Raw genomic sequence first — 27,789 nt, forward strand, 5'->3', positions numbered from 1 at the left:
AACAGTAATAAAGCTTGAAGCTCTGTGATTACAAAGACCTGAAAGTCTTTGGGACTTAACCTGTAGCTAAAAAAACGCTGTGTGAAAGGCCCACAGTGCTGGTCACATCTACAGTCCGCTCTTCTGTTCCTGGAGAACATGGCAATTAAGCTTGGTTATAGAGATCCTGCTGCCACTGCTTGTTAGTACTCTTGTGCTTAACTGAATTATTTTTGTGTGTCTGAAAAGTAGTATTGTTCTCCAAGATTATATTTTTTCTTTTTTAACAAGGAAAAGGGGATTTGAAAGCTGAGAAATACGAACTGGGATGGAACTTCAAAGAGGAGAGTGAGCTGTTCCAAGTGAGGTATCTCTTCCCAGTCGTCCTTCCGTAGAGAACAGTTTAGAATATTGATGCTGCTACTTCAAGTGTCAGTTGCTTCAAAGTTAACGAGATGAAGGAGCAAATAGTGATTTCACAAATTGTGGGGACTTGGGACAAGTCAAACCTCATACTGCATTTGCCCTGGAGGCTGTGGGCCAGGCGACCTGGCCCCGCCGCCGTGCGCATCCCGGGCACGGGGACAGCCGGGTGTCGTGCCCCGGTTCCCGCGGCCCCGCGGCGGACGCTCCGCTCCCCTCCCCGCGCAGGAGACGCTGCTCGGCGGCCTTCCCCCGCCGGCCCGGCCGCGCATGCGCAGTGCCGATGTGTCAACTTCCGGGTGACGTCTCATCTTCTTCCGGGTTGTCCCTGGCGCGCGAGGCTGCTGTGGTGGTCGTCTACCGGCGGGCGCCATGGTGAGTGCCGTCCCCACAGCCCTCTCCCGGCAGGGCCGCACTCTCCGGCCCTGCTTTTCCCGGCCGTGGGGGCTCGGCGGAGAGCGGCCCCGAGCGGGCCGGAGTCCCTGCGCCGCCCCGGCCGGGCTGGCGAGGATGAGGGGCGAGGCGGGGGCCCGCTGCCCGTTCCTTGGCGGGGGCCCGCTGCCCGTTCCTTGGCGGGGGCCCGCTGCCCGTTCCTTGGCGGGGGCCCGCTGCCCGTTCCTTGGCGGCGGCGGCGAGGGGCCGGGTGGAGTGAGTGAGGCGCTGTCGGGCGCCCTCGGTAACAACCCGTCTGTGTTCTCTCTTTCAGGCTCGGAACGCGGAAAAGGCCATGTAAGTACGGCTGGGGCCACCACTCCCCCGTTACCCCCACCCCCCCGTGGTGGCACACGTTCTGTGGGCTGGCGTGGCTTTAGGCAGTACCCGTTTTGAGAAGAGGCTGTATAAGAACCGGTCAGCATTGGTTTTAGTATAATTCTTCTTGCTTGGGACTGGCTAAAACCAGTGGTTTTTCATAGACTTGCTTTTGTATTGATTTTCTTGAGTACTTTTCAAAAATGTTTGCAGACCACATGTTTAGAACTGCTGGACTAGAGGCTCTTGCAGCCCAGAAAGCCACCGGTGTCCTGGGCTGCATCCCCAGTGGCGTGGCTAGCAGGGTGAGGGAGGGGACTCTGCTCCGCTCTGGGGAGACTCCACCTGGAGTACCGTGTCTAATATGGAGGCCCCCAACGTCAGAACGACATGGACCTGTTGGATTGGGGCTGGAGGAGGCCACAGAGGTGCTGCGAGGGCTGGAGCCCGTCTGCTGGGCGGACAGGCTGAGAGAGTTGGGGGTGTTCAGCCTGGAAAAGAGAAGGCTCTGGGGAGACCTTAGAGCCCCTTCCAGTCCTGAAAGGGAGCTAAAGAAAAGCTGGGGAGGGACTTCGGTCAGGGAGGGGAGCCATAGGATGAGGGGGAAAGGTTTTGAACAGAAAGAGGAGAGATTTAGATTCTAGATATTAGGAATTCTTTCCTGTGAGGGCAGTGAGCCCCTGGCCCAGGTTGCGCAGAGAAGCTGTGGTTGCCCCATCGCTGGAGGTGTTCAAGGCCAGGTTGGACGGGGCTTAGAGCAACCTGGGCTGGTGGAAGGTGTCCCTGCCCAGGGCAGGGGGGTTGGAACTAGATGATCTTTAGGGTCCCTTCCAAGTCTAACCATTCTATGAGCCTATGATTTGTCTCATGTTTGTTCTTTTTCCTGAAATATGTTCTGAGCTTGTAATAGTAACTGAGAGAGAGGCTGAAGAGACTACAGCTGTCTCATACCTTGCTAAGTGCTCTCTCAGTGATCCCATCCAGTGCACCTGGATTGGATGGTGTGATTTTCTTTCTGGAAATGCCTCTAAACAGCAGATATAGTCTAGATAATTGGCTTAGATGCAGGGTATAGGCATGCTATTAAAAGGTATTAAATGTTCTTTCAATTGTTTTGTGTTTTTTAATGTTATTATTAAATGTCTAGTAAATAAGTAAAACTGTGTATTAAAAAACTGTAGTCTATGTGGTCTCTGCTCAGTTGTGAGAGACTCAAAAGATTTTGGTAACGTTAATAAACTTGATTACTGACTGCTGCTTTCCTTACTGAAGCTTTTTTTTCCTCTGGAATTTTTGTTTGCTTTTTTGATGTATCCCTCACTAAAGTATGTAAACTTTATGCGCTTGTGCTTAGAACTTGCTGATGTTCTTTTGCTGCTAATATCTAATGTGCTGGCATATGCTAAACAGAAAAATTAATTAGCTGCTTACCAGGATTTATATGTATCTCAGAAATTAACCACTGAGGATTTCTAGTGTTGAAGAAGTCACTAGCTGGAAGAGCTAGACAATTAATATGTTGTAGCCTTTGTTTTCTACAGACTTTAATTTAAGTCCATAATCAACATCCAGAGCAGAAATTGCTCCCTGGCAAAAGGTAGATTTGTACAAGTAAACCTGCTTCCTTTCTTTCCTTTAGGACGGCCTTGGCAAGGTTTCGGCAAGCTCAGCTCGAGGAAGGAAAGGTTAAGGTATGATGTGAGAAACTAAAGCTTTGTTAGCTCTAATCAGGAGTGGAATGCAAAACAGGTACAGAGCTGTGTGACAGCTGTTAGAAAGTCACATGCCACATACAGATATCCTATAGGACCGTGGCATTAGTTATCTGGAAAGGAGCTGAAGAAGAGACTGTATTTCGTAGTGATGCAAAACAGAAGTGGCAAAAGAGAATTTCCTTACATACATTATTAAATGGGTTGTTTAGTTATGTCTGTGTTTCAGAGGTGTGTTGGCTTGGCTGCTGAGAAGAATATGAAATTTTAACATTGCATTTTTTTTTATGTAACGTAGGTAGAATATGTAGTAGTTAAAAAAAATCCCAAACAATCGAAACCAAATGACACTAATGCTATAAATAGAGGCAGCGTGCTGGACAGAAAGTGAAAATTACTTTTGAGACTGAAGTTATCTCTTTGTGCAACTACTTATGCAAATTGATTCACATACACTTATTTTTTACTGAGAGTAATCACAAGGTTTGTTTGGATTTCTTCCCAGAAGAGGTAGAGAAATCCTCATAGTCTTGTTTGTTAATGTATTCTGACAAAACCGTACCCATGAAACAGTCTTCAGAATCATTGTGAACTCGAGACTTGCATGAGACATAACATTGGCATGTTGTTAACCCAACACATGATAGCTGTGGATCTGTTCGTAATTGTCTTCACTGTTGTGCAGCTGGGGTTTTTTTTTTTCGATTGGTGTAAGATTGCAAAAAAAAAAAAAAAAAAAGGACTTAGCAACTTCATAATTTAAAACCCCACCACTATAGTGAGAGAATTATCATCCCTAAACCCACACAGAACCTTAAAAGACTGATTCTCAACTATCTCTGGATATTCCTGTAGGTCTTTCACTGAATTGTAACTCAAATTGTGATAACATTTATGTGGGGGTCAGAGTGTTCTCAAGAATGTTTTTTTTCTACAAGTTTATAATTTTTAATTTTGGGTAACTGACAAAGGAATTCTGGAAACTAACTGAGGAGTCCTATGTTTGCACCTTAAGAAATTATGTTTTACACACGAGTGTGAGCAATATGAAACAGTAAAGTGGAAAACAACAGTTTGGGAAAACTGTAGTGGGAAAGATTCCATGAACAGCAGCCAAAGAAGAAGATGGAATAGAGTTTCTGGTATATTCTGTGAAGGAAGGCTTTTTAATATATAAAAGGTTGATCTGTGAAAGTACTGTAGGGAAGGGTCCCTCCTCAGAGTCATAGAGGTAAGATGAAATACTAGTTTGTGTAAGCAAGTCAACGGAAGGAAGAAGGTTGGGAAGATGATGTTTTAGATAAACTGCCGTTGGGAGAGTTCAAAACAAAATAATCTTGGCAAAAAAGTACATGATTTAGGTGGTAGCAATTGAGAAAGAAAGGCCTAAACTTAATAGCTACTTGGAAAACAGTGGGTTTTATTTAGGTGCTAGTAAATGGCAATGATGTTCCATTTAGGGCAGCTGAAGTACATTATTTGTATTGGAGAGGATTGTGGGGTGCTTTGAAAAAAAATAGGTGACAGATTTTATTTTGAATAAAGTGGATTTAAGTAGGTTTTTATATTCTGTGATGATTTACAGCCCTGCGAAATTAAACTATCATTGTTTTCCACTTACTAAAAATTGAGCAGAAGGCACTGGAGCTTGGTAGCATAGTTTGGGATTAATCAAGTAACAAAGTTTGCATGAAATGCTGTGAATATATTGATGCTAGGTTAAAATGTCATGGTGTGTGGCTTTTTGTCAAACAGGAACGAAGACCTTTCCTTGCATCAGAGTGTAATGAATTGCCTAAAGCTGAGAAATGGAGACGTCAGGTAATGTCAAGCTATAGATTTTACTAATTCTATAATAAGTATAACTTCAGCACTTCTTATTTAGACAGCCTGCTTACAAATTTGTAAATAGTGAACTCTATTGTGGCCTAAAGGCTCCAGCAAATCTAGCTACTCATGCCAAGTAAAGCTGGGCAAACAGCATAAATCACACCATATTATAACCCTGAGTAATTTATTCAAATTAAAACTTACTTATTTAAGCTAAACAACTAATATCTCTCATTGACCATGGTGTTCAAACATGTCCTACCACATCCAGTTGCTCAGGGCCGTGTCCAACTGATTTTTTAATATCTTCAGGGATTTGGATTCCATGGCTTTTTGGGGCCCCTGTTCCAGTGTTTGATTACCTTTTTAATGATTTTTTTTTTTTCCCCTTGAATTTAGTCAGAATTTCCCTTGTTCCAACTGGTGTTTGTTGCTACTTGTCCCATTGTCGTGCACGTCTCACAGTCTGGCTCTGTCTTCTCTACACCCTGCACTAGGTAGTTGAAGACAGCAATAGGTTATTCCCTTTTTGTCTTCTCTTATGGTAAATCAAACACAGTTTTCTCTCAGCCTTTCTCTGTACTTCACATGCTCCTGCCTTCATCACATGTACTGCTGTAAAAACGTTTCCTTGGTTTTTAAGCTTCTGAGGTACTAATTTATGAATAAAATCTGTGTTGATATTTGAAATTGATAGGCTCAGGTCCATTTTCTAGATCAAAAAGCAACTTAGAAGTTGGACCTTTCTAGGGTTTTTTTTTAGCCTTTTTTTTTTTTTTTTTGAGAAATTTACTTCTATGTTCTTAATTACCTAGATCATTGGGGAAATTTCCAAGAAAGTGGCACAGATTCAAAACGGTAAGATTTTTCTAATTACATTTTATTTTTTTGAATCTCCAGTCTTAAGCAGTTACAGTAGAAATCACATTTCATGTGAACTATATCATTTCCATTGCATAAATTCTGAAATTACTCTGGTGCTTCTTGTAAGATGCCTAATTTATTGCCTTTTTTCCCCTCTAACAGCTGGATTAGGTGAATTCAGAATTCGGGACCTGAATGATGAAATAAACAAACTTCTGAGGGAGAAAGGACACTGGGAATTCAGAATAAAGGAGCTAGGAGGTCCTGATTATGCTGTAAGTGTGGATTATTTTGTACTACATGGTTCTTTTGCTTACAAGTAAATTGACTAATGAGAAAAATCTGTGCAGTGTTTAGTTAACCACATATTACTTAGCTAACATTTATTAGAGAGGAACTTTATTCAGCCCCTAAAAAAAGTTAGGTTGCGTTAGAAGAAATATTTGTTCCCAGACTTTTTAATTTGGAACACTGGTTCAAGGGGTCTTACCTTCCTGATAAGAGTTTGCAGCAATGGTCTGACCCATCAGTAGGTGTAGGTTTTCTGTACTGTACTGTTTCAGTATGTAGAAGCGTTTTCCCTTGGCTCACCTCGTTGCTGCTGAAAATGAAATGATGAGACTAGCTCTCACTTTCCACAGCATCAAATGCATGCTTATTGTCAGATTTAGTCGTGCTTCTTTGTCTGATACTTGAGTATACAAGTACAGAGAATGACAGGTTTGGGTGTTTTGTCAAGGTGAATCAGGTATGGGCACTCTATGGTTTGCATGGTTGTTTTAACTGTGATTTGTAGTAAAAGTAGAGAATGTATATAAAAATGAGCTATAGGGGCATTTTACTTATGTTATACCAGGTCAAACAACCTCACATCTCCTTTCTCAATCCTTTAATCTAGTAAGATGCCCAGGAAATACAAGATGCAAGAGGAATAAAATTTTAAACAATTAATTCTGTTTATTTTCCAGCGGATCGGACCAAAAATGTTAGATCATGAAGGGAAAGAAGTTCCAGGAAACAGAGGTTACAAATATTTTGGAGCTGCAAAGGATTTACCAGGAGTTAGAGAACTCTTTGAAAAGGAGCGTAAGTAAACAGCAACTCTTCCCAGACATGACTCTGCTGAGTAGTATCTCTTGAGTAAAAGGTCTACTGTAGTACATGGGGAATGTGAGTAACAGCGTATCCTGGCCTGTGCCTTAGATTGGCTAAATGAAACACCAGTAATTAATTAAATGCTATTTCTTTGGGCAAAGAACGCCTTTGGCTGTTTACAGTATAATTGAAGAAATGCAAAAGAGTAAACTGTTTTCTACCAGGAGTTCAAAATAACAAGGACTAATGTTCCATAGAAACCTTCCAACGTAACAGGTTAACTGTATTGATAAGTTCTAAATTGTACTCTGAGTTCAGAATTAAAAAAAAAAAAAAAAAAAAAAAAAGGAAAAAGTTGGCTTGAACATAACTCTAGAAGCAGGAATCAGCTTTCATAATACGAAAAACTAGATGTAAGTGCATAAAACTTTATATTTTGATTTGTCATAGAATGAGTGGGAATTACTTGGCCCTGAAAATGAGGCAGGCCTGCTGAATCAGCTCATTTTTGGCACCTGCAAGGAAAAATTATGGGAAGTACTACATGATCTTGATGGTTTTTTAGTTCATTTCATATAGTAGTCTTGCTCAATACTGGGACTGCAGCACAGGGGGAAAAGTAACCGCATCCGTGACAGTGTAGAATTGCCACAGGATGGGAACTGTGCAATGTGAAGCTTTGGGTCATGTATTCAAACAGTTTTGTGCAGGCCAGAGTAGAATTCCAGTACTTTTGATATCGACAGCAGTTCAGATCATCCATTGGTAGCTGTAGCTGCTGTGAGGCTGCTGGGAACAGGGAACGCACAGCAAGCTATCAAGGTGGACCTGGATGAATGATAGGTGTGTGCTCTTGCAGCCCTCCCACCGCCTCGGAAAACTCGAGCTGAGCTTATGAAATCCATCGATGCAGAATACTATGGGTACAGGGATGAAGATGATGGTATTCTGGAGCCACTGGAACAAGAACATGAAAAGAAAGGTAAGTGAGATTCCAAACCTGCATAAATCAATCCAAGAAGGGGTGATGATGGACTCTGAAGTTATCTCCTCCCCCCCTCCCCCCCCCCCCCGCTTCAGGTGTTATCTTGTGCTTAGCTGTCAGATTTCATCTGTCATGTAGGTATCCAAATCACTATTGTGTAAGGCATTTCAGGGGGCAGGGGTGTGCTTTAGAGTTCGCTTTCATCTTTATTACTGTTAATGATTTAATATTGTCAGCAAGTGATTTGCTACATCTCCCTTTTTTCCCCCCACCTTTTTCATGCTTAAGAATGTAAAAGAGTAGGTTGGGGCAGAGAGATCTGTAGAACCCAAGCGGTTATCTCCCTCCTTTGTGAAAACTGACTGTACCATCTGTTTCCTGTCTCACCTAATTATTTATCCATAAACATAGTGGTTAGAAGGGACCTTCTGGAAGCCCTGAAGTCTAGGTGGCCTATGTTAATTTGTCCATGTGTTGTCTATCTCAGAACTTCAACACGTTTGTGAATATTTTTTTCCTTTTGAAATCCGTACTTTCTCAATAGATGATATTTATCCACACACCAGCTCATTTAGTTCTCTAGTTCAGTTCTACTGACTTGCCCGGTAAAGACATCAGGTTTATGACTCTACGTTCCTGAAACCCTCTTTAAAATTCAGCACTGTGTGCCATCTTCTGGAATTTGTGTAGCTTTAAGCAAGAGGCCACCCACCACCTTTAAGAGCTTAGCTGTTTTCTAAATAATAATTCTTTCAGTCCTTCTGGTGAGCATTGTCTGATCCTGCCAGTTTTTTGCTGTTTGCTTTGTACATTTGTTTCATCATCTCTTCTTCTGAAGCTTCCACTGCAGGCAGATCCTCAGTGCTCTGTCGGAAAAGGTCCTGGTTGTAGAAGCCCCTGGGGGGCTCTTCACAGAGCACAGCAGATAAAACAATCGGATTTTGCTTGAATGCTGCTTCTTTTTGTATACAATTATCTCTTTGCAATTAGAGAGAAAAACTTGGAACAAAACTGCAGGAAGTGACTTTTTAAAATGATGACAAGTTGTTAAGCTTGTAACTGTTTTCAGTACTTAGTGTCTCTTGGTGCGGTCATCAACTTATATTTATCCCTTCTCCTTGTGTGAAATCTTCATAGTACTGTGTGTTAGAGATCATGCTGTGTCGGTTAGGTTATAGGACAGGGAGGAAGAGGAGAATAACGGAAATATTTCACTTATCTGTGTGCTGCAGCATAGCCTAGAGCCTTAAACCGAGTGAAGGGTAGCTGGCTGGCCAACAGCCGATAGCGTAAGAAGGGCAGTTGTGTGGTGCAGCGCTCCCAGAACAGCCTCCCTCTCGGTGTTCATCTTTCTAATTGCAGGCAGGAGAGGTGGCTCATCTCGATTCGTGTGGTTATTTAAGAAAATTACCATCTTTGGTGATTGTGCCACTAGAAATAATAAGGCTAGAGGTGCTAACAGAAGCAATAGGTGTACTATTAATGTACTATTGGTGCACTATAGCTAAGATTCTCTTAGGGTCACGTGTTGTCTGGGCTCTTGTGGTTTTTACCATGTTATCAGAAGACTCAAATTTTTGTGAAACAAAATATTGAAAAAAAAACTTCTTAGTGTGGGCTACCTTTTCTGTCACAAAACCACACAAAAATGCAGCTATGTGCCACTAGTTAGATCTTGCTTTCTCAGGGAGAGCATTTTAATGTTTTATCTTTGAGAGCCAGGGGGAATGTCTTCTGACTTCTGTTGTTGTAGGTGCTTTGTACTGCCTAGTTGCGTTAATCTTGCACCTCCCTAGGATTTTTATACACTGGCAATATCGCTGATTAAGCTTCTTAAAACTTGTTTTAGCGTTCTTACTAGCATTCTGCTGTGTAGTAGAGATCCAGTAGCCTGCCCGTGAGTTACAGAGTTGGAGTCATGCTACAAAATAAGAGAAATACACTACAAGATGAGTAGAAAGAGACTTATGTGGGTGGTCACTGTAAGGAGTGTAATCATGTTTAATTAACTACACGGTGATCAACATTCCTATAGGTGTCGACATACTACAGAGCTGTAAGAGAGTCTTAGCCTGGTTGTGTGGCCCCCTGTTACTCAGTTCAGAAAGTAGGTTGATATTTATCCTTGATGTTTAGAGTCTAAAACATACCCAAATTAAAGCATTAGAAAGTACCACACTTTCACAATGCATTGGGGTTTGCTCAGACTACGTTAATATTTTATTAGATACTACACCAAGGTTCTACAGTAAGTGCGCACTACTGATGTAGAGGGTTTAAGCAGAAAGTTTGTCTACTGGAAAAGCTTTGGAAATTGCACCATACTGCTTTAATGTGCTCAGATACGCTTGCCATTTTCCTTTGCTAACCAGTTATAGCAGAAGCAGTGGAAAAATGGAAAATGGAGAGAGAAGCACGACTTGCAAGAGGGGAAGAGGAGGATGAGGAGGAAGTAAATATCTATGCTGTCAACGATGATGAGGTATGTGATGGTTAAGGTGATGTAACATTTCACGTGTCTTCTACACTGCCTTCTTGGATGTAGTTATTTTGCTGAGAACCTGTCTGCTGCTGCGTTCTGCCCTTCTCTCTGCCTAACTTACTGTACAATTACCCCTGTTTAGTAAAAATGAGTAGCAGATGATGCGCTTGGTCCGAGTTTAGAGAGCAATGAAAGCTGGCCGCTAGGGAAGACTTTTTACTCGAGTGAGAAACAACTAACAGCTGAGAACTTGTTGCAATTTAACTGTTGCTGCCTGGAGTCCTGGTATTTGTAAGGGGGTGTGTTGTTAAGTTAACACTGATCAGTCTTGCTTTTAAGTACAATTGACATCCGTAACAGCACAAGTAGTTTTGTGTACAAGTGTAATTTCACACTGTCAATGTGTAACAAAACCAGGGGTTGCCAGGGTCTTGTTTATAGTTGAATCCTGATACAGCAAGGCTTTGCTGATGCTGCAGTCGCTGCTGTGACATGGCTCTTGTTTCTTTATTCTCCCTGCTCCCAGCGCCAGTAAGAGAAGTGAGGGATATTGCTGTTGCTCTCCAAGATCTGTAAAAGGAGTATTGGAAGCTAGTTCTTATTTTGCAGTGCATATCTGAGTGGGTTTATCACAAGAATAAAAAGGAGGTAGTCCATAAGGTAAAACTGGTGGTTCCTTCCATACCCTGATTTATTTGTATTATCTCATGACTCATAAGCCCAGCTCTCAGGTGTGAGAACGAAGCAGCACAGAGCTATGCAGGGAAGTGGTGCATATATTTTTAAAGCACTTGCTTCCTTCTTGGTTAGCTGGCTCCAATTTTGTTTATAGCTTTGCTGTGGCAGCCAGAGAGATATGGAAGAGGAGAGAATATAGCTTTACATTCATGCCCATGCCACAGCAGAGGAAAAGCTGTATGGAGCAGGAAAGCAATAATCCTGGAAATGTCAAGGAGCAGCATCTGAATGTGATGCTTGTCATATTCCTTAGTGGTTTGGTCCTATTCACTTGCATCTTGTGTTTGTAGCATTGATCATGCTCTATCTGGTTCCTTCTGGCAAAGCAAGTAAAAAAGGACTTTTTGATAACCTCTTTAGAAAGCAAACTCGATGTGGCTTAATTATTTTTATTTTTTTTTTTTTTTAGTCTGATGAGGAAGGTGGCAAGGAAAAAGAAGGTGAAGAAGGCCAACAGAAATTTATTGCACATGTTCCAGTGCCAACTCAACAGGAGGTAAGACATAAAAAAATTAAGTTGCAGAGTTGCACTCTGGCTTTTGCAAGACGGAGGCCTTAACTTATGGCAGATCATCAGTAGGTGTGTCCTCGATTTGTTACTTCTGTGACTTGACTCTGCAGCTGTTTAATCCTCTTGCAAATGCTGTGGAACTGGCCAGAATTATGGTACCATTGCTATAACCCTTTTCACCTGAGAATTTCCAAAACCTTCATAAGTATTACATAAATTGGAAAGCGTTGTGGTGTTATAAACACGATGACCCTGATTGCCTAATATATCTTTACTGTGCTTTTCTGCTGATGGTCTAACTTTTTTTTTTTTTTAATTTAATGGGATGATTTCTGAATTGCAGGATTTGCTCTCATAAGTTTTCCAAAATATGTTAGTGGCATGACCTTGAATTGACTGTTATATTTTGAAACTGCTCTAGGATATGTATTACCTTAATAATGACAAGTTATTTGGAATATAACTCAGGCAAGAAGGTTCTGGAGTTAATGTATCTTTTGGTAGGTGTGCCTTTACATCACACAGCATGTCACGGTTTGTCCCCTGCTGCCATCTTGTCAGATAACAAACCTGTATTCTCCTGTGGAGTCATAATCCTGCACATTTAACAAAATACACATATAATGACTTGTCAAAACCACAGGAGAGAAATAATGATTAAAAACATTGCTTTCTGGCTGATGGTATTCTGTTAATGAAGAGAGCATAACTGAGAGTCAAAACTGTTTTTCTAATACATAATCCCTGATTTACATAGCAGTCTTTTCTAATTAGACAGCAGTCAGTGTAATCTTTTATCTTTTTTAGTGGCAAATCACTCCACACCTTATGCCTATGGGATTATGCCTTTTAGGTTCTAAACTACAAAAAGCTATGGTTCAGAACACTTATCTTTGAGAGATGCTGTGTGCCTGTGTGCAGTTTGGACAAATATAAAATCATTCCTGAGATTAAAACAAGTCTTGCTGGTTGCTGTTAGTAGATCTTTAAAGTACATGCTTGTTAAAAAATCATGTATTGCTGGCACTTCTAGACAAAAATTAGGTCAGAGGTTCATAGCCGTTGCTGATGTGAAAGGTGCACTCGCTAAACTGTGATTTCGGGGGTGCGGACTAGTGTGGCTCAACTCCACCTGTTCTGCATTTGTTAAAGCTGTATCCGAGACAATTGTCTGAAACAAAATCCAAGTGACTACTGAGAGAGAAATAAAATGGCAGTTAACGTCCTAATTGAAAAGGGTGGGAGCATAGGTCTGAAATGGAGGCGCCTATTTTACTGCTTCTTTTGACTTCCACGAGCTTCAGTTGAGTATTAAAAAAGGTGCTCCTGACTCAATTCAGCTACTTTTACACTAGTACACACCTTTACTTTCACAGTCTGTTTCCTGTGGTTTTTTTCCTCTTCTCTTAATAGCTAAGCACACTAGGTTTCAGCGCCTCACTTCAGCTGAATGTCATCCTATTTTTATATTTGCAGATCGAGGAAGCTCTTGTACGGAGAAAGAAGATGGAACTTCTTCAGAAGTATGCCAGTGAAACCCTCATGGCACAGAGTGAAGAAGCAAAAACACTTTTAGGATTGTAACATTGCGGCAGTAATTCCTGCTTTTTGTATAATCCATCTAAAAACAACAGTTTCATGTATTCTGGTAGCAATCACTTTTAGCTCTGGAAGTCCCCTTGGCTGGTAAGAGTAAACTGATGCAGTCATGGTCTGTGCTGCAGAAGGAAAACCATCATTTTGGTTAATCCACTGGGATGACTTGCACTTCAGCGCTGAAAAAAGATCAAACCTAGGTTAACTTGTCTCAACATCTTCAGCAACTGTCTGCAGTCCTTTCACTTTGTGAAACAGTCTGTGCAGTGGTGCCTCTTACAGATAGAACCGCAAACCCAGTGACTCCTTAAATCCTGAAGGAAAACTGACTGATGTTACTGCCATTCTGTCTGCCGTATCCTGACTGTAAGTGTACACATCTTTCTCATGTTGATTTTCGCTGAGCTGGGTCTGGAAGTAAATGATTCGATTATGCCTGGCTAGTTTACCAGAATAGCCTAGAACCTGTTCCGAGGTGCCTCGATGGCAGATCTTACAAGTGATTTTGAAGTTGATTTGGTTCTTTGTAGCACACGCAGTATGTCTAAAAGCTGTTACCCTTTTTGTAGTTTGTAACCGTGCCTGGGTGAATTGCTTAAATGCTGGATATTTCAGCAACTATTGTAAATACTTCCAACTTTGCAATACCTTGTTCAAATATTTTTAGTAAAACTTATTTGCAGCCTGACGTCTTGTTCTGTTCTAGCTCCAAAGATTGCGTTGTTTCCCTATTCGTAGCCAAAGAATGGGATCATAAACAGCCATCCATGTAGGGATTTGGAGCTCGGCACCCCCTACTGCTCTTAGCTTGTGTGTCCTGTGACAAGAGGCAGATTACAGCAGAGCCTGTTCAGACTAACACCGTTAAACAGGTCTGAATGGGTGAGATTTTAAATTGGACGTCTGCAGCCATGGAGTAGAAGGGCTGTCTAAGGAATATAGCATTTAACCACCAAGTAACCACGTCTGAGACTATTTAGAGTTTCTAGGTGCTGTTAGTATTCAGCTCTGCCTATTGTAAATAATCCACTCCAGAACAGTTGAAGCTCTAAATTATAGAGGCAAGCTTTGTCTTACTTGATGTAAATGATTAAACAAAAAAAGCCTCGTAAATGTGGGAATCATAGCTGTGAAATTCAAATCTTAAAAAAAAAAAAAATACGAAAAACAATAAATCAAAAACTTAAGTATTGATAGCAAGCAGACGACTAACATTACGAACACATTCTTCTCTCTCCCTGTTCACAGCGCAGCTTTCTCTGCTTTGTAATCAAGCAGCAAACAAATATGTTTATGACCCATAATAATTTTTGTGCTCTGAGTCATAAGCACCAGTCCAAAGTTGGTTTTAGTTTTTGCTGCTGCCTCTTGAGTGTTTTCTGTTCTTGGGATTAGAGAAGGTGATGTGCTTTTATCCACGTGCTGTCTGTATTGCTGTAAAAGACAACACTGTTCCCAGAGCTCCTTCCCTGAACCCTCTGGCCCCCAAGAATGGAAAAAATAGGCTCTTTTCATGTTGGATATGCTTAGAGGTTTATGGTCTAACATTACTACGTCAGAGTAGTGTACTTCACCTGTGGAAAAGCTTCGTAAGTGAAGGTTAAAGGCTTTTGTTGCCTGGTGCTAAGCCACTAACTGAGTCCCTGGAGCCAGATAAATTGGCAGGCAGTCTGTTATGAAGTCTTTACCATGCTTCAGGAGTGTCGGTCACCAACCCATAGTATGACCAGGGCAAAGGGGGACACGATACCAACAAAACAACGGGAGCAGCCAAATGGGCTTGCCAAAAAGGCGTTGAGAGTTAAAGTACTGTTGTGAACAGCCCCATGCCAACCATGCTTCTGCTGGATGGTACGTTTTTTTTCTTTTTTTTTTGTTCAGTGTAATAATGGTTTTTCTTCCAGGAGAAGAGTGCTTGGAAGAGGAATGCCAGTCGTGCTGTAGATTTGCTAAACTATATGCTTGAGATAACCAAACTAGATTAAGGGGGGAGAAAACCCAACTAGTTTTTATAGCCTGGTACAGTCTGGGAGTTTGATAATACCAGTGGTTGATCCCTTCTGTCACTATGTGAATCTGTAACATAGAAGACAGAAAACAGAAGCGTAAAGACAGATCAGAGACAGAATGATAATGACAGAAGGCATAAAGAAAGAATAAACTGAAAGAATGAGAGAAAATCGAGAAAGTAATTGCACTGATGTTCAAAGGAGTAGCTACCAGCCTGGAGCAGGACCCACATAATGATGTCAATAGAGCAGTTTTTAAGGCAGTGCTGATCTCTGCTGACCAACGCAGAAATGGAATAAATGCACAAAAACAGATTATGGAACTGCGCAGTGTGAACTGTGGCTGCTGCTTGAGCCCGCTGTACTAAATATTCACTCTGGCTCTGAGCGCATTTGTAAGCTGAATGCTCTCTTTGACTGCATCTGAGCCAACAAATTGCAGAGTAATTGTTTGCCAGCAGCGGCCGATAGCACAGGGCGCGCGTCCCGCTTGCCAGCAGCGGCCGATAGCACAGGGCGCGCGTCCCGCTTGCCGTACAGGCTGTTAAATTGCGGTTGGGGCTGGGGAGCTTCTGCAGCCAAAGCCGGGAAACTGATCTCATCGTTTCATTCTTGAGAACGAAATGGTGTGTAGGCTCTGCATTGACTCATGCTTTGAGCGGGCAGGTGTGCTTAGACGTGTGTGTGTCTGTCATCAGTCTCGTAACTCGTGCCATCAATGTGATGCCTCAGCCTGGAGCATGTCTAGGTTATAAAATAAACATCACTTTGTTCTGTCCGCCTCAGAGTTCTGCGCTGTGCTGTGAGGGGATAACCTCCCAGGTTGTTGCATTCTCTGCCCCAGTTTTGGCTTGCTCTTGTGGTTCAGAAACGCATTTGATGCTGTTTGATGCGATGCCTGGAGGTGAAGGACGCCTCCCTTCCTCTCTGCCTCGGTGAGGGCAGCGCGGTCGCTGGGGGCTCAGCTCCTCCCCGCAGGAGGGGGAAATAAGTGGAGTTGCCGCCTCTGTGCGGGCGGGTGAGCGAGATGAGCAGAGGCGGCCGTGCAGAGGTTCCATCGGCTGACGGTTGGTGCTTCGCTCCCTTTGGAGAGCGGCTGCTGGGGAGTGCGCTCGCAGCGGGGCGGGTTGCGGGGGAGTGCCCCGGTTCCCCTGGTACAAACGCTCCGTCACCCTTTTCCGGGCGCAGGCCTCGGGGCTGACGTCACTTGCGGTTTGACGTGGCTCGGTGAGCTCACCCGGTAGGGGCGGGGCCTGCTCTCCCGCCACGGGGGGTGGGTGGGCGGGGCCTCGGCGCGCGTAGGGGCGGTGGCGGGGCGCGGCCGCCGCTCCCCCCTCTCGTTCCCCCCCCCACATCGCCTCAGCCGCCTTCTCCCGGCCGACATGCGGCGCGCGCTGCCGCCGCTCCGCGCTCTCCTCAGGGCCGGCTCCGCGGGGCGGCCGCCCCGGCTCCCGGCGCTCGGGGGGCTCTGCGGCGGGCCGGCGGCTGAGGGCACCGGCGGCGGTAAGGTAGGCGCGGGGGGGAGCAGCTGGCGGTGGTGCCGCGGGAGCGAAACCGAAACGGCGGTGGGAGAAGCCGGACTCGGCGGGGCGCGGCCGGGCCTGAGGGGCGGAGGCCGGCGGGTCCCGGGGGATCGTGTCTCTCCCGCCACGCCCCGCAGCTGAGGGGGCCGTTACCGGGGTTTCCCCCGCAGTGCCCGGGATGGGGATGGGGATGGGGATGGGGATGGGGGGGGGGGGGGGGGGGAGGGCGGCTTTGGCTGCGTGTTGTCGCAAAGAGGGAAGCGGGGAAAGTCGTGACTATCGTGCCCCGAGCGCGGGGCTTCGTCCCCTTTGTTGTTGCCGCCCTGCAAGTCTCTCCGGAGGGGAGTGTGCCTTTATGGCCAAAAGGGAAAAAGTAGCTGTTGGTTTCGTTATTTTCCTTGTGGGATACACGCTGAATTCCTTTCTCAGTTCTTTTTTTCTCCGTATACTTAGTGAAGGACTTCGTTGTTGGTCACTGTAAAATTCACACGTGTAATCTCCGTTACTTACGGATGGCAAAATTAACGCGAAGAGCTGTGATTACTTCAAAACTGTTACGATGCAGTTTCATTAATTTCACGTTCCAGTTCCCACAGCCTGAGATAGGGCTGTGCGCTTACCCGCCAGCCGGCAACGTCCCTGGGGGGGGCCGAGGGGTTGTCGCTGGCGCGGCGCTCGTGAAACAGTTGCGGACGACTTGGAGACAGTGGCCGCGGGGTTTTTGTTTTTTAAATAGAGCTCTGATGGTTATATAGGGGAGAAAGCAGAGCGCTCGCACGTAAAACTGAACAAAACCCAACTGCCAAATTAAAATCAGGGATATTGCAATACACTTGAAGCGTTGACTTTATGAAATTGGGCTCTGTCGGGGAACGTACTCAAACTCCTGGGTTTTTGGGTCTTCAAATGCTGTTTGTGTGCCGTGGTTTTAAGAAAGGCAGCGGTGAGAGCCGGCGTGTTGAGGAGTGTGTCTGTAGCTCCGTCACCTTTCTGATAGTGGTGGCATTGTCTATCTCCCTGCATACCCAGCTGCAGGGAAGAGGTAGCAGATGAATAATTGATGAGGAACAAAGTGCTGCTTAAATAGGCACAATGCCCTTCTCCCTGTGTGGGAAGAGCAGCGGGCGTGATTGCCCCCAGACAGCTGCAATAGCAAAGGCTGTCCCACCTCTGTTGGCTGGAGTCGATTCTGCGCCTGTTCTCCCCATCATGATCAGTCTCGGCGCTTAACCCCTCCCTCCTTTCTCATCAAACAATGAAAGAGGGGATCATAAATCCCAAGAGCCCTCGATTCCATTTTAGGCTTAAGAGAGAAATGAAATTTAGATTATAGACCCTTTTTGGTCCATCCTTTTCCGACCTGATTTTGTAACTGTTTCATTGCTTGACAGTCCTCTCTGTCTCCAGCCCTTAGGCTTATCACCCCGCTCGTCTTTTTTACCCCTGTTAGCCTCGCTCTCCCTTTCTGGGCTCCTGACGGATGGTTCACTCCTTCAAAGAGAGGCAGTGAGATAAATTTTAGTAACTCAAACAGTGTCTTTGTGTAAGGAGGTGCTAACCTTAACAATAGGCCTTAGTTTGCCATATATAGAGCTGAGAATCAACCGAAGCGATGTATAAGGAGCGCAACAGATATCAAGCTGTAGTCGACCCTGTTGTGGAACAGAAAAGTACAAGTGACAGCAGGGACGGTTTTAGTACCTAAACATCTTGTAAGGGAGGAGGCAAGTACAATATTTGCATTCAATACCTACCTGCTGCTGAAAAAAATACTTTTGTTTATTTTGTTAGTATTCTGTGCATTGAAATTCCCCATGAAACAGAGTGGGGTTAAATCAATCAAAAGTGTGACTCGTTGGCACGGCAGCATGCATTTTGTACCTCTTTTTGTCAATTTAACTTAATTTGTCCCAGTCTTCTGAAACTACTTATAAAGCAAGGTAGAACTCATGAGGCTGTATGCATAAGGAAGAGGGAGTTGTAGTGCTCCTTTTCCATGGTAGATACTGTAGCGTATGAGTATGTCCGTAAGGCACATGAAAATGCACAAAGTTAAAGATCAATTCCTTCTCCGTGGAGGTGTCTGTTTTCATTGGGCTTCAGCTGTTGTAAGCTTTATCAAAAGGGTCTAAGTAAGGGCATAAGTAATGTACTCTTTCTTTTCAATTCCTTCTTACAGCTCAACATGCTGCCATCCTTTGGTTTTCTTTTTGACATTGATGGTGTTCTGGTACGAGGGAAGACTCCAATTCCTGCTGCAAAAACAGCCTTTCAAAAGCTAGTGAATTCTCAGGGACAATTCTTGGTGCCTGTAGTATTTGTCACCAATGCAGGGGATTGCCTTCGCCAGAAAAAAGCGGATCAGTTGTCTCATCTATTGGGAGTTCCAGTGAGTAGCTTAAATCTTACTCATTTAGTTATTTACTTATGGTGAATATGTCAAATGTATTATCTTCCATTAAATGCTGCTCAGTTAAATCAGTTTTATTTTTCCCTTAAGCCCTCTGAAATGCTTTGCGGGAGGTATTATAAAAGTAAAAAATGCTGTCCAAAGCTAATGGTATTGCCATTGGTAAAGGTACTGATTGTTCCAATGGTAATGGTGTTTCTTTGCAACATTATTATTGTGGGAATAAATCTTGCCTTCTCCTTCTGTATAAAAAAATGTGTGTGCCAGTAACATGAAACTCTGCTGTAGCAAGCTGAGTGTCTTCTGTGATAATGTGCCTCTTTGGTACAAGCGGTAAAACTTGATTCCCCCCTGATTTGTGGGCGCTGCAGGCAGTAGGACTTCTCCATTGTTGGAGACTCTGTTTGAGCATTACTAAGATAAAGCTGTAAAGTTAGTTCTGTGGCCCTTTCAGTGAGGGCTGGCAAGACGTGAGCATCTCTGTATTAATAAAATCCTCTGTGTCACGGGTAAAATGACATCTCAACTATTTTGGGTTTTTTTTTAGATCTGTGATAAGGTGATAAGTAGTGATTCGTAACAGCATCCTTCCAGGATAATAATTTTACCAGTTTTATACCTATTGAAGGTATGGGATGTGTAAACTAAGGTCTTTGGATACAATTAAATCAATGCTGCAGCCTAGCAAAGGTACCACAATTGGAACTAGGGCAGTTCTGATTCTTCTTCCCTGATTGTTTTCCAAATGAATTTGGTGATTCTATAAAACTAGGAGAGGAAAAACTCGTGTTCATGTTGTGTAGAGTAATACTGGAAGCTGAAAGGGGTGTGTATGGTGCTTTGTCAGTAGGTTGTTTTTTTTTTTTTCTGGCATATTATCAATACATTGCCTGTGAAACTTAACAGAAAACAGTATGTTAGGGTTTTAGGTAGTAATGTATGATTGTTTTGTGATTCATAGAATTTGTCACACTTGTTAATTAAATCTACATATAAATAACTTATCTGAAAAACAACAGAATTCTTTTGTTTTAAAATCCCAAACAGATTTCACAAGATCAAGTGATGATGTCACACAGTCCTCTGCGGATGTTCAAACGTTATCATGAAAAATGTGTTCTCGTGTCTGGACAAGGACCACTTCTTGAGATTGCTCAAGAGTATCTTTGAAAAAAAAAAAAAACAAACAACAAAAACAACCAACCAACCCACAAACAACTTTCTGTTTTGGTATTTTCCTTAATCAAGTTCAGGGAATCCTATGGATCAAGTGAAGACCAAATATTTCAACACTACACATGCAGTAATAAGCAATGGTGGTTCTTACTGTGATGTCAAATTTACATTTTGAAAATGGTTGGTGTGTTGATATTTGCTTCACTTCATTCTGTCGGTTTTTAATTGAGAAGGAAAAAAGGGAAAGAATTATTTTTATTCTTTTTACTTGTATGTAAATTACACTAGCATAAAGGGTTCGCGCTCTCTTAAGGATGAGAACATGCCATTCTATCTATTATTTATCACATCTGACTTTCAGCTCAGGGGCTCAAGATCTGCTTGTAAGCATGCGGCCAGGCCAGGCCACACTGCTTTTGTAACCAGCATCCAGAGTAGAACTATACTTGAAAATATTTTGCTGCTTCTATACTAACAGCAAAAAGAGCTTGAAATGTGTTGATGTAATGGTGGTATCAAGGCTTAAAACTGTAATTTAATTACTTTAACCTTTGTATAATCTGCGCTCATATTTCCAGTAACTCCCTTTTGCACTTATTCCTTTATTAGGATTTTAATTAAAGTTGGTGTAAATAATAAGTTGTAAAAAAAACGAATATGTGACTTTTAAGTATAAGCTCTATTTGAAATACAAAGGTGAGAAAAAGTTAATGAAGGAACATTCCAGTTAACTGTCAAAATTTGTTAGGCATAGCTAAGAGAAAAATATATTGCAAGAGTGAATACAAAATATAAAAATTTTACTTCTGTTAGATAGTATTTTCATATGGGATGACCTTATTTTAAAATAACTTTACAAATGGCCTGTGGTGTTGATTCCAATACAAAATCAGGTGGCTTAGTTTGTCTAACTGATATATTTAAATAGATCTTATTTTCATTTGCATTGTAAGAAGTCATCTTAGTATTGAGAGTAACATCACAACTGCTTTTTACGCAAATGAGCCATTGTAATTTGATTACCTGTTGTTAAGCAAGTTTAAATTAATGGGTTATATCAGCATTTAAGGAAAGTGCTATGCAAATGGGGAGGTTATTATTTCCCTTTTGGTCCTTTCCTTTTTTGCTGTGGTTTGGTATTTATCTTAACTACTTGTAGAGCATAATTAAACCTGAGTGGTCAGTCCACCATTTTGCGAGAGGCTGAGCTTTATGCTGTTTGTTTATCTCGCAGTACCTTTGCAGCTGTAATGGCCTAAGGAAAGCATGATTTGTGGAGACAGTATTGTTTCCTCAACTAGCTCATATTTCTTTTCTCTAATAATTACACAAGATGTCTTGCTGCCAGGTAAACTTATTTTTGTGCTTGTGTAAAGGTGATCTTGCAGTATTGCAGGTGTAGAGTGGCTTCTTGCTTTTCATCTCATATTTTGAGCAAGATTTATGTATAATTTCTGCCTGAAGATTTCAGACACGTCTCCCACTTACAAGTAATGGGATGATCATCTGTTCATCCACAGAAGACAACATCAGTCTTCGATATGTTGCTTTCATGTCTAAATAATTTCCTTTACCAGATAAACTGCTTATGTTAAAATTGTTAAAATGGAATTACCGATTTTTGAAAATCTTTTAATATAAGCAGTTCTGTATCCTTAACTGGTATTTTCCCAGCCTTGGTTTCTGTCAACCTATTACCATTGAAACATTGCGGGAGAAACACCCTTTGCTAGATGTAGTTGACCATGACAGGAGACCTGATGTTCTGGTGAGTGAGTATTTTTGTTTTCAAATTTTTCGTTTGCTCATTAGATTATATTCTCTAACAGGAGTCAGTGTCTAAACTACCCAGCTAATGCTGATGTTCTTACACTGTATTTTGACTTGGCTTTTCAGCTTCTTTATTTGTTTTATTACAGCATTTTCAAGAACGACTATAGACTTTTTTCTATCAGTGGTAATCCTTAAACACAATATTTGGTTTTGTAACTTACTGTTGTGGGAAACTTTATAATTTAGTACAGATACCTAATTCAAAATGTCTTGGAAAGCTTACTTGCTTCCTCAGAGGTGTGGAAGATAAAAAAAGCATTTTCCTTCAGTATAGGGTTGTCTTGGTGTTGTTTCTAGGCTTTGAGGTTGCTTTGTTTGTAAATGAATGCTTTGTAGATAACTCATTTTTCTCCAAAGGAGTCCTTTTCTTGTTTATACTATTATTTAAATATATTTAAATACTAACGGTAGGTACTCTATGGTTTCAACTGAATTGTGCAGAATTTCAAAAAGAAGTGAGTACATATGCAGTAAATACATGCGTGTATTGTACATATTCAGGGTCAGTACGTAGAGTGGATTTGTCAAGAAATTCTTTGTGGTTCACAGAATCCATAACTGGGTTATATCACCTTTTGCTTTGCTTCTCAACCATGCGCATGTAGAACTTCTAGAAACTGTTAATGTATTTGTCACCATAGGGAGTAAATATGAAGTACAAACTTACTTGTCAAGCAGATATGTGTGAGACAATATATTTTTCTTTCTTAGCAGTGTTAAAGAAATACATGCCAAGAAATATTTTTCAAATGTCTTGTTAGTACTAGAGGCCTCTTGCTGCTGTGGAAAAGTAAACATCCATACCTTCATACAAAAGGAAATTAAACAACTGAAACTTTACAGCTTGCCAGAGGAAGTTAAATAGATGTAGGAGGCTCACAAATGTAGAACACACCGACTTGTCTGCTGTCCATTTGCCACGAGAGTCACTTCAGAATTGACATACAAGTTTCTAAATAAACTGACGTCAGGTATATACCAAAATAGAGAGTGTGTTTCCTGTCAGTGTTGCAGAAGGCAACTGTGGGAGCTATACTTGAATTTATTCTGTTAAAAATAGTAGTAGATGTTTAATCTTGTAGAAAACTTTTGCTTTTTTTCTTATTGCAGTACCCCTCTGCTGTGGAGCTTCCCAAGATTGAGGGTCAGTTGTCTTTCCTTCACTTGCAACTATCCTTTAATAGAAGAAATCTCTTTATTGTACTTTTCTTTATAATTAGAATTTCTTTTTAGATTGCTGGGCGCTTCAGAAGTTGGCTGAGGCAATTCTAACATTTCCTTGTTAATGGTATCTGTCATTGATTTGGAACATACCGCATGCGATAAAGCTATTTTTTTTTAATGTGTGCAGTTTTCAGCCATGTGTTTTTGAAGTTTCAGAAGATAGGTGAGGTCTGCTTTCCTTTTTGTCTTCCTTGATCAGGCTATTGTTGCCTTCCTTTTAAAAATGAGGAATGAAAATCAGTCTCGTTTGCACAGTAGTCAGGATGGTCACTTCAGAGTTGTAGCAGGAGAAGCATCTTGTTTCAGCATGCCATATTCACCCTCATTTCATCTGAAGTACCAGAAAGTAGAAACTGGACTTTCAGATTTAAAACAATCAGAGCCAAATTATGGTTGGAGACCAGAGAAGTGTCTAAAAACAACATTCACATTTTTTTTTAAGATTAACAAAATAACATCTCTGATAGATTATTTAAATACTGTATGTAAACATAGAATTCATAAAGGTATGAAAGACTTAGAAATATGATTTACAACTTAGTATTTTGTGGTGCTATGGAGAAACTTAGCCAATAAAAAAAAAATAAAATTCCTAAACCTGTAGATTTTGCAGTGGGGTCTTGTTACTTCGGAGATTTTCTGTGAATAAATGGATATGTAATATATTAAAACCCGAAGTTAATGTGACTATTAAATTAGTTCACGGTTAAATCAAATTACTCATTCAGTCTCTTTAGACCAAGTTTTAGTGTCAGAGCTTTGGTGTCCTCTTAACTAACTCTATAACTCTGTTTTGGAATTCTTTTTCTCATAGCCGTTGTTTTGTTTGGGGAGCCAGTCAGATGGGAAACCAACCTCCAGTTGATCATAGATGTTCTGCTGACAAGTGGCTATCCTGGCAATCCCTATCGCCAGGAAAACTACCCTCACATTCCCGTGCTTGCTTGTAACATGGATCTGATGTGGGTAGCTGAAGCGCAGTCTCCAAGGTAGGTGCAATTATAACACGTGTGTATATTGTGATATATTTGGGGTTTCCTCATTTCTTCAGTAAAATACACATACTTTTATACAAAATGCTTGCTATAGCTTCACAGTAGGTCTCAGCTTTGAATAGGACATCTCTAAAGCAATGCGCTTTCAGCAAGTGCTGCCTTATCACCATCTGCATTATTGCATTCAGGAAATCAGTTACTCAAGATAAAAACTGCTTTTAAGCCCCAAACCTTTTTGTTTCCTGCTCCCAGAAGAGTGGGGAAAGACAGGTTTTTGCCTGAGGGCCTCAGATTCTCAGTTCAAAGGAAAAAATGAAAAAATTGTCAAGGCCATTGTTTCATTTCATTAGGACCTCCTTTGGTATTTCTCTTTTCCACCCTAGAGTTTCTGGTGGGGTAAAGAATTGACCCTGCTTGTTGAAGGCAGTGAGTGTTTTTGAGCTGAGGGCAATATAGTGAGCGCTTTAAGGAACATAAAAAAAAAAAAAAAAAAACAAACAAGTAGAACACACAGAACAAAGTGGCGTGGTCTCTGATAGTGTTTTTGTTTGATTTTGTTTTCAACAGAAGCTAGTTATTTGATAGTTATGTTTCCTCTCTCTTTCCCCAGTCTAAAATTTGAACATACACTGAATGAAATTGTCGTTATTGTGACTGGATTGCTGCCTTGATCTTGAGTTGAAGATCTTCTCTGATATCCTTGCTTGGATGCAAAGACCATTTCTAATTAGCACATTGGCAAAATACATATGTATGATAGTTTCCGGCTAGACTAAGGCAACTCGTATATCTACAGTGCATAGGATACATAGTTTCAGTTGTGTCTTTTGGGAAAGATCCAGTATAAAGTTTGTTTTTTCCTTTGAGTTTGACAGTATGACAAGTTTCCGTCTGTGAGGGCTGTTACCTTCACTGTTGGAATATAATGCCATGCTTAAGTTGTTTTAAGCTGTTGGTAGTAATTACTGGAAATAATTTTATTCTTATTTATTGGTATTTCATAATAAAAAGCGACAATCAGGGTGGAGAGAGGGAATGAAGGGTTCATGCAGAATTCAGAAAAGCTAATTCTTTACCACCTTTAAAAGTGCTATAGCTGCTGCCTCCTTTGTAGCTTTTTTCCTTAAAAAGCTATTTTGATTTCTAGGCCACTAGAGATTTAATTTCTTTATTAGTGCACCTCCTATATCTCTGCTGGCTTCTGATGCTCATTATATTGGTGTTTTGGTTTTTTTAGGCTGTAGATACCGAGTTCTAGCAGCTACGCTAATCTGTGTGCATTAGAAGTTACCTAGCAGCTCTTCTCAAGAACTATTGTCTATTGAATTGTTGTATAGCAGCCTTTTACTCTTCTTTTGTGTTTTTGATAATTCCGTATCTCTCAAGTGGTACGTATTAGTTTATCCCTAATATCACACCCTGACTTCAGTAATGGAGTAAACCAGCTTTTTTTATCGTAAGATTACATCTTCTAAATTGCTGATTTCCTGGTGTGGTGGTTGACCCATCATCACTGTTTCCACCTTGATCAAAATAACTGAGTGAGTTATCAAAAGCATGCTGTAAAATTAGAGTTCGTTCCTTGATACTCCTTTGCACCTATTCTTTTAGAGAAACCCATGAAGTTTTTTTGTTTCCGTATTACAAGTGGGTTTTGGTGTACTGTTGTGTTTAAGGAGAGAACAGTTTTTGTTCTGTCTGATTCTAACTTTCCTTTTCCGTTCCTCCTCTTTGCTAATTTAGCTGATTCTTTTAGGTGACTGCAGAGCGTATATCACAGGCTAGGCATTATTTCAAGAAGCATCACTTTTGTAACTAGGGTATCTACTTAAATGCAAGTAACACTAACACAAACTATTGCTACATTTTAAAAATAGAAACGTCTGTTGTGCTCTCCCAATAACGTGTTTTTATTGTGGTCTTTATTGTTCAGCTAATCAGCACTTCATTTTCAGTGAAACAGAATGCAAATGGAAGGAAATTTGATAGTTATAGGATATGATTTATTCCTAAAAGATCATGAAATAAAAAGGCCTTGCTTTTTTTATGTGCCCTTAATATAATTTGATTTCTCTTTATATCTGTCTAGGTTTGGGCATGGAACGTTCATGGTTTGTTTGGAAAACATTTACAAGAAGATCACTGGCAAAGATCTGAAATATGAGGCCTTAATGGGCAAACCTAGTAAACTGACCTACCAGTATGCAGAATACCTCATCAGGGCTCAGGCAGCAGAACGGCAATGGAAGCAACCTATTCAAACGCTTTATGCTGTCGGGTAAGATATCAGAACTCTAACGAGTTCATTAGGAGATTACTCACAACATAAATACCATCAATGAAAAATACACAACTCTTACTACTTTGTTTCTCATACCATTGGGACCACCTAATGTTCTTGGTGTGACAGTGTACTCTTTGTAATGTTTTCAAGTCTCACTGTTTCTAATCTTCAAAATTAATAATGATTTGCTCTTTCTATGTGTAATTTCTGTAGAAGCACAAAAAGTGGTTTATATGCATCTCAGATTTCTCAGAATTATTTTTTTTAAACTTCTGTAATAGGCTGTGTAAATCTATCAAAAAGAATTTGGATGAGTGTTTCATTAGTTTTACTGGTATAACACCAACAAGCTTTGAGTGAACGATGGTTATTAGGGAACGTAGAGCTAGAATTTATTTGTGAGGTCATTAAGCTCGGTCATATGCTGCTGTGCATGCTGTCACATCATAGAATCCTTTTCATAGGAAGAGAGAAAGCTGTATTGTATTAAAGACTGCTTCAGAATCTCCAAGATGTTTGGAAATACAATAAGCTCATTCATGGACTGCTGATACCGATCCTTGATTTCCCCTCCCCCTGCCCCGGTGTGCAGTGTCAATATGGAGAGTTACTCACTTTTATCGTATGTCATGCTTAATGAAAATGGTGTAATAAAGTAGCTATAAGAATGGATGTCTTCCTATCTGCATATTTCCACATAAAGTTATGTAAAGTATAAAATAAACTGTTACATCGAAACCGTAGAAATGTCTTTCATACAATTGAAAATTGGCAATTAAAATTGCAGTGCTGACTAAACTCTTTTCTTACGTTTCCAGAGATAATCTCATGACTGATGTCTATGGTGCTAACCTTTACAATCGCTATCTTGAAGAGAACTCCAGAAAAGGTTCAAAATCACGGATCCAGGCCAAAGTTGCTGGTGGTGGAGGATCTGCCACCCTCTCTCAGGATGATGAAATAGACAACAGTTGGGAGAACGAATTAGCATCTGCAGCTGCTGCCCACTGTAGGTCTGTTCTTGTTTGTACTGGGGTTTACAACCCTCACACGGAGGTACCCTTGGATACCAGGGAGAGCATAACTGAAACAGTGTTCCATGGCCACAGAGATTTTAGATCTGATCCCGGTTTAGTAGAACCAGATCATATTGTACCAGACGTCGATGCTGCTGTAGACCTGGTCTTCCAGCTGGAGAACTTTGCACCTAATTGAGATGACGCGATTTCTTAAGGACTACTCAGTGCTCTGCTTCTCTTCCCCAAAAAACCAAACTGTGCTTTAAAATCATGCCACAAACTGCTGCTTTCTAAAATTTTTACCTTTCAATTAATACAAAGTATGTTAATATACTTAGGTATATTAATATA

At 41.4% G+C, this 27,789-nt stretch overlaps 2 protein-coding genes across 3 annotated transcripts; both read left to right on the top strand.

Moving 5' to 3' along the window:
* The first annotated feature begins 712 nt into the window (after positions 1-712).
* On the top strand, positions 713-18,689 carry ISY1 (ISY1 splicing factor homolog). 2 transcript variants are annotated; one of them, XR_014269480.1, is made up of 12 exons: positions 713-777; positions 1,109-1,131; positions 2,792-2,843; positions 4,620-4,685; positions 5,510-5,552; positions 5,721-5,833; positions 6,527-6,644; positions 7,513-7,635; positions 10,011-10,120; positions 11,268-11,354; positions 12,846-13,331; positions 18,677-18,689. XR_014269480.1 is itself a non-coding variant. In XM_082487594.1 (11 exons), exons 1-11 carry the CDS (start codon positions 775-777, stop codon positions 12,951-12,953), a joined length of 846 nt encoding a protein of 281 aa, XP_082343720.1. In that variant the 5' UTR covers positions 713-774; the 3' UTR covers positions 12,954-13,653. The 2 variants fall into 2 exon arrangements, 1 of the variants encoding a protein (XP_082343720.1); XM_082487594.1 differs by lacking the exon at positions 18,677-18,689 and having other exon boundaries at positions 12,846-13,653.
* On the top strand, positions 16,357-27,789 carry LOC309675607 (haloacid dehalogenase-like hydrolase domain-containing 5; the record flags this gene model as incomplete). Its single annotated transcript, XM_082487935.1, has 8 exons — positions 16,357-16,482; positions 18,677-18,886; positions 19,955-20,067; positions 21,758-21,851; positions 23,027-23,060; positions 23,955-24,129; positions 26,225-26,413; positions 27,238-27,789. 8 exons carry the CDS (start codon positions 16,357-16,359, stop codon positions 27,632-27,634), a joined length of 1,338 nt encoding a protein of 445 aa, XP_082344061.1. The 3' UTR covers positions 27,635-27,789.

Source organism: Vanellus vanellus (genome assembly GCF_965231255.1).
Source record: "Vanellus vanellus genome assembly, chromosome: 9".
NCBI lineage: Eukaryota > Metazoa > Chordata > Aves > Charadriiformes > Charadriidae > Vanellus > Vanellus vanellus.

What these genes read in the sequence shown, in the direction of transcription:
- ISY1 (XM_082487594.1), top strand. An exon ending in CTGAGAAATGGAGACGTCAG is followed by an intron (nt 4,686 to 5,509) that starts GTAATGTCAAGC and finishes TTAATTACCTAG; the next exon opens with ATCATTGGGGAAATTTCCAA. An exon ending in TAGGAGGTCCTGATTATGCT is followed by an intron (nt 5,834 to 6,526) that starts GTAAGTGTGGAT and finishes TTTATTTTCCAG; the next exon opens with CGGATCGGACCAAAAATGTT.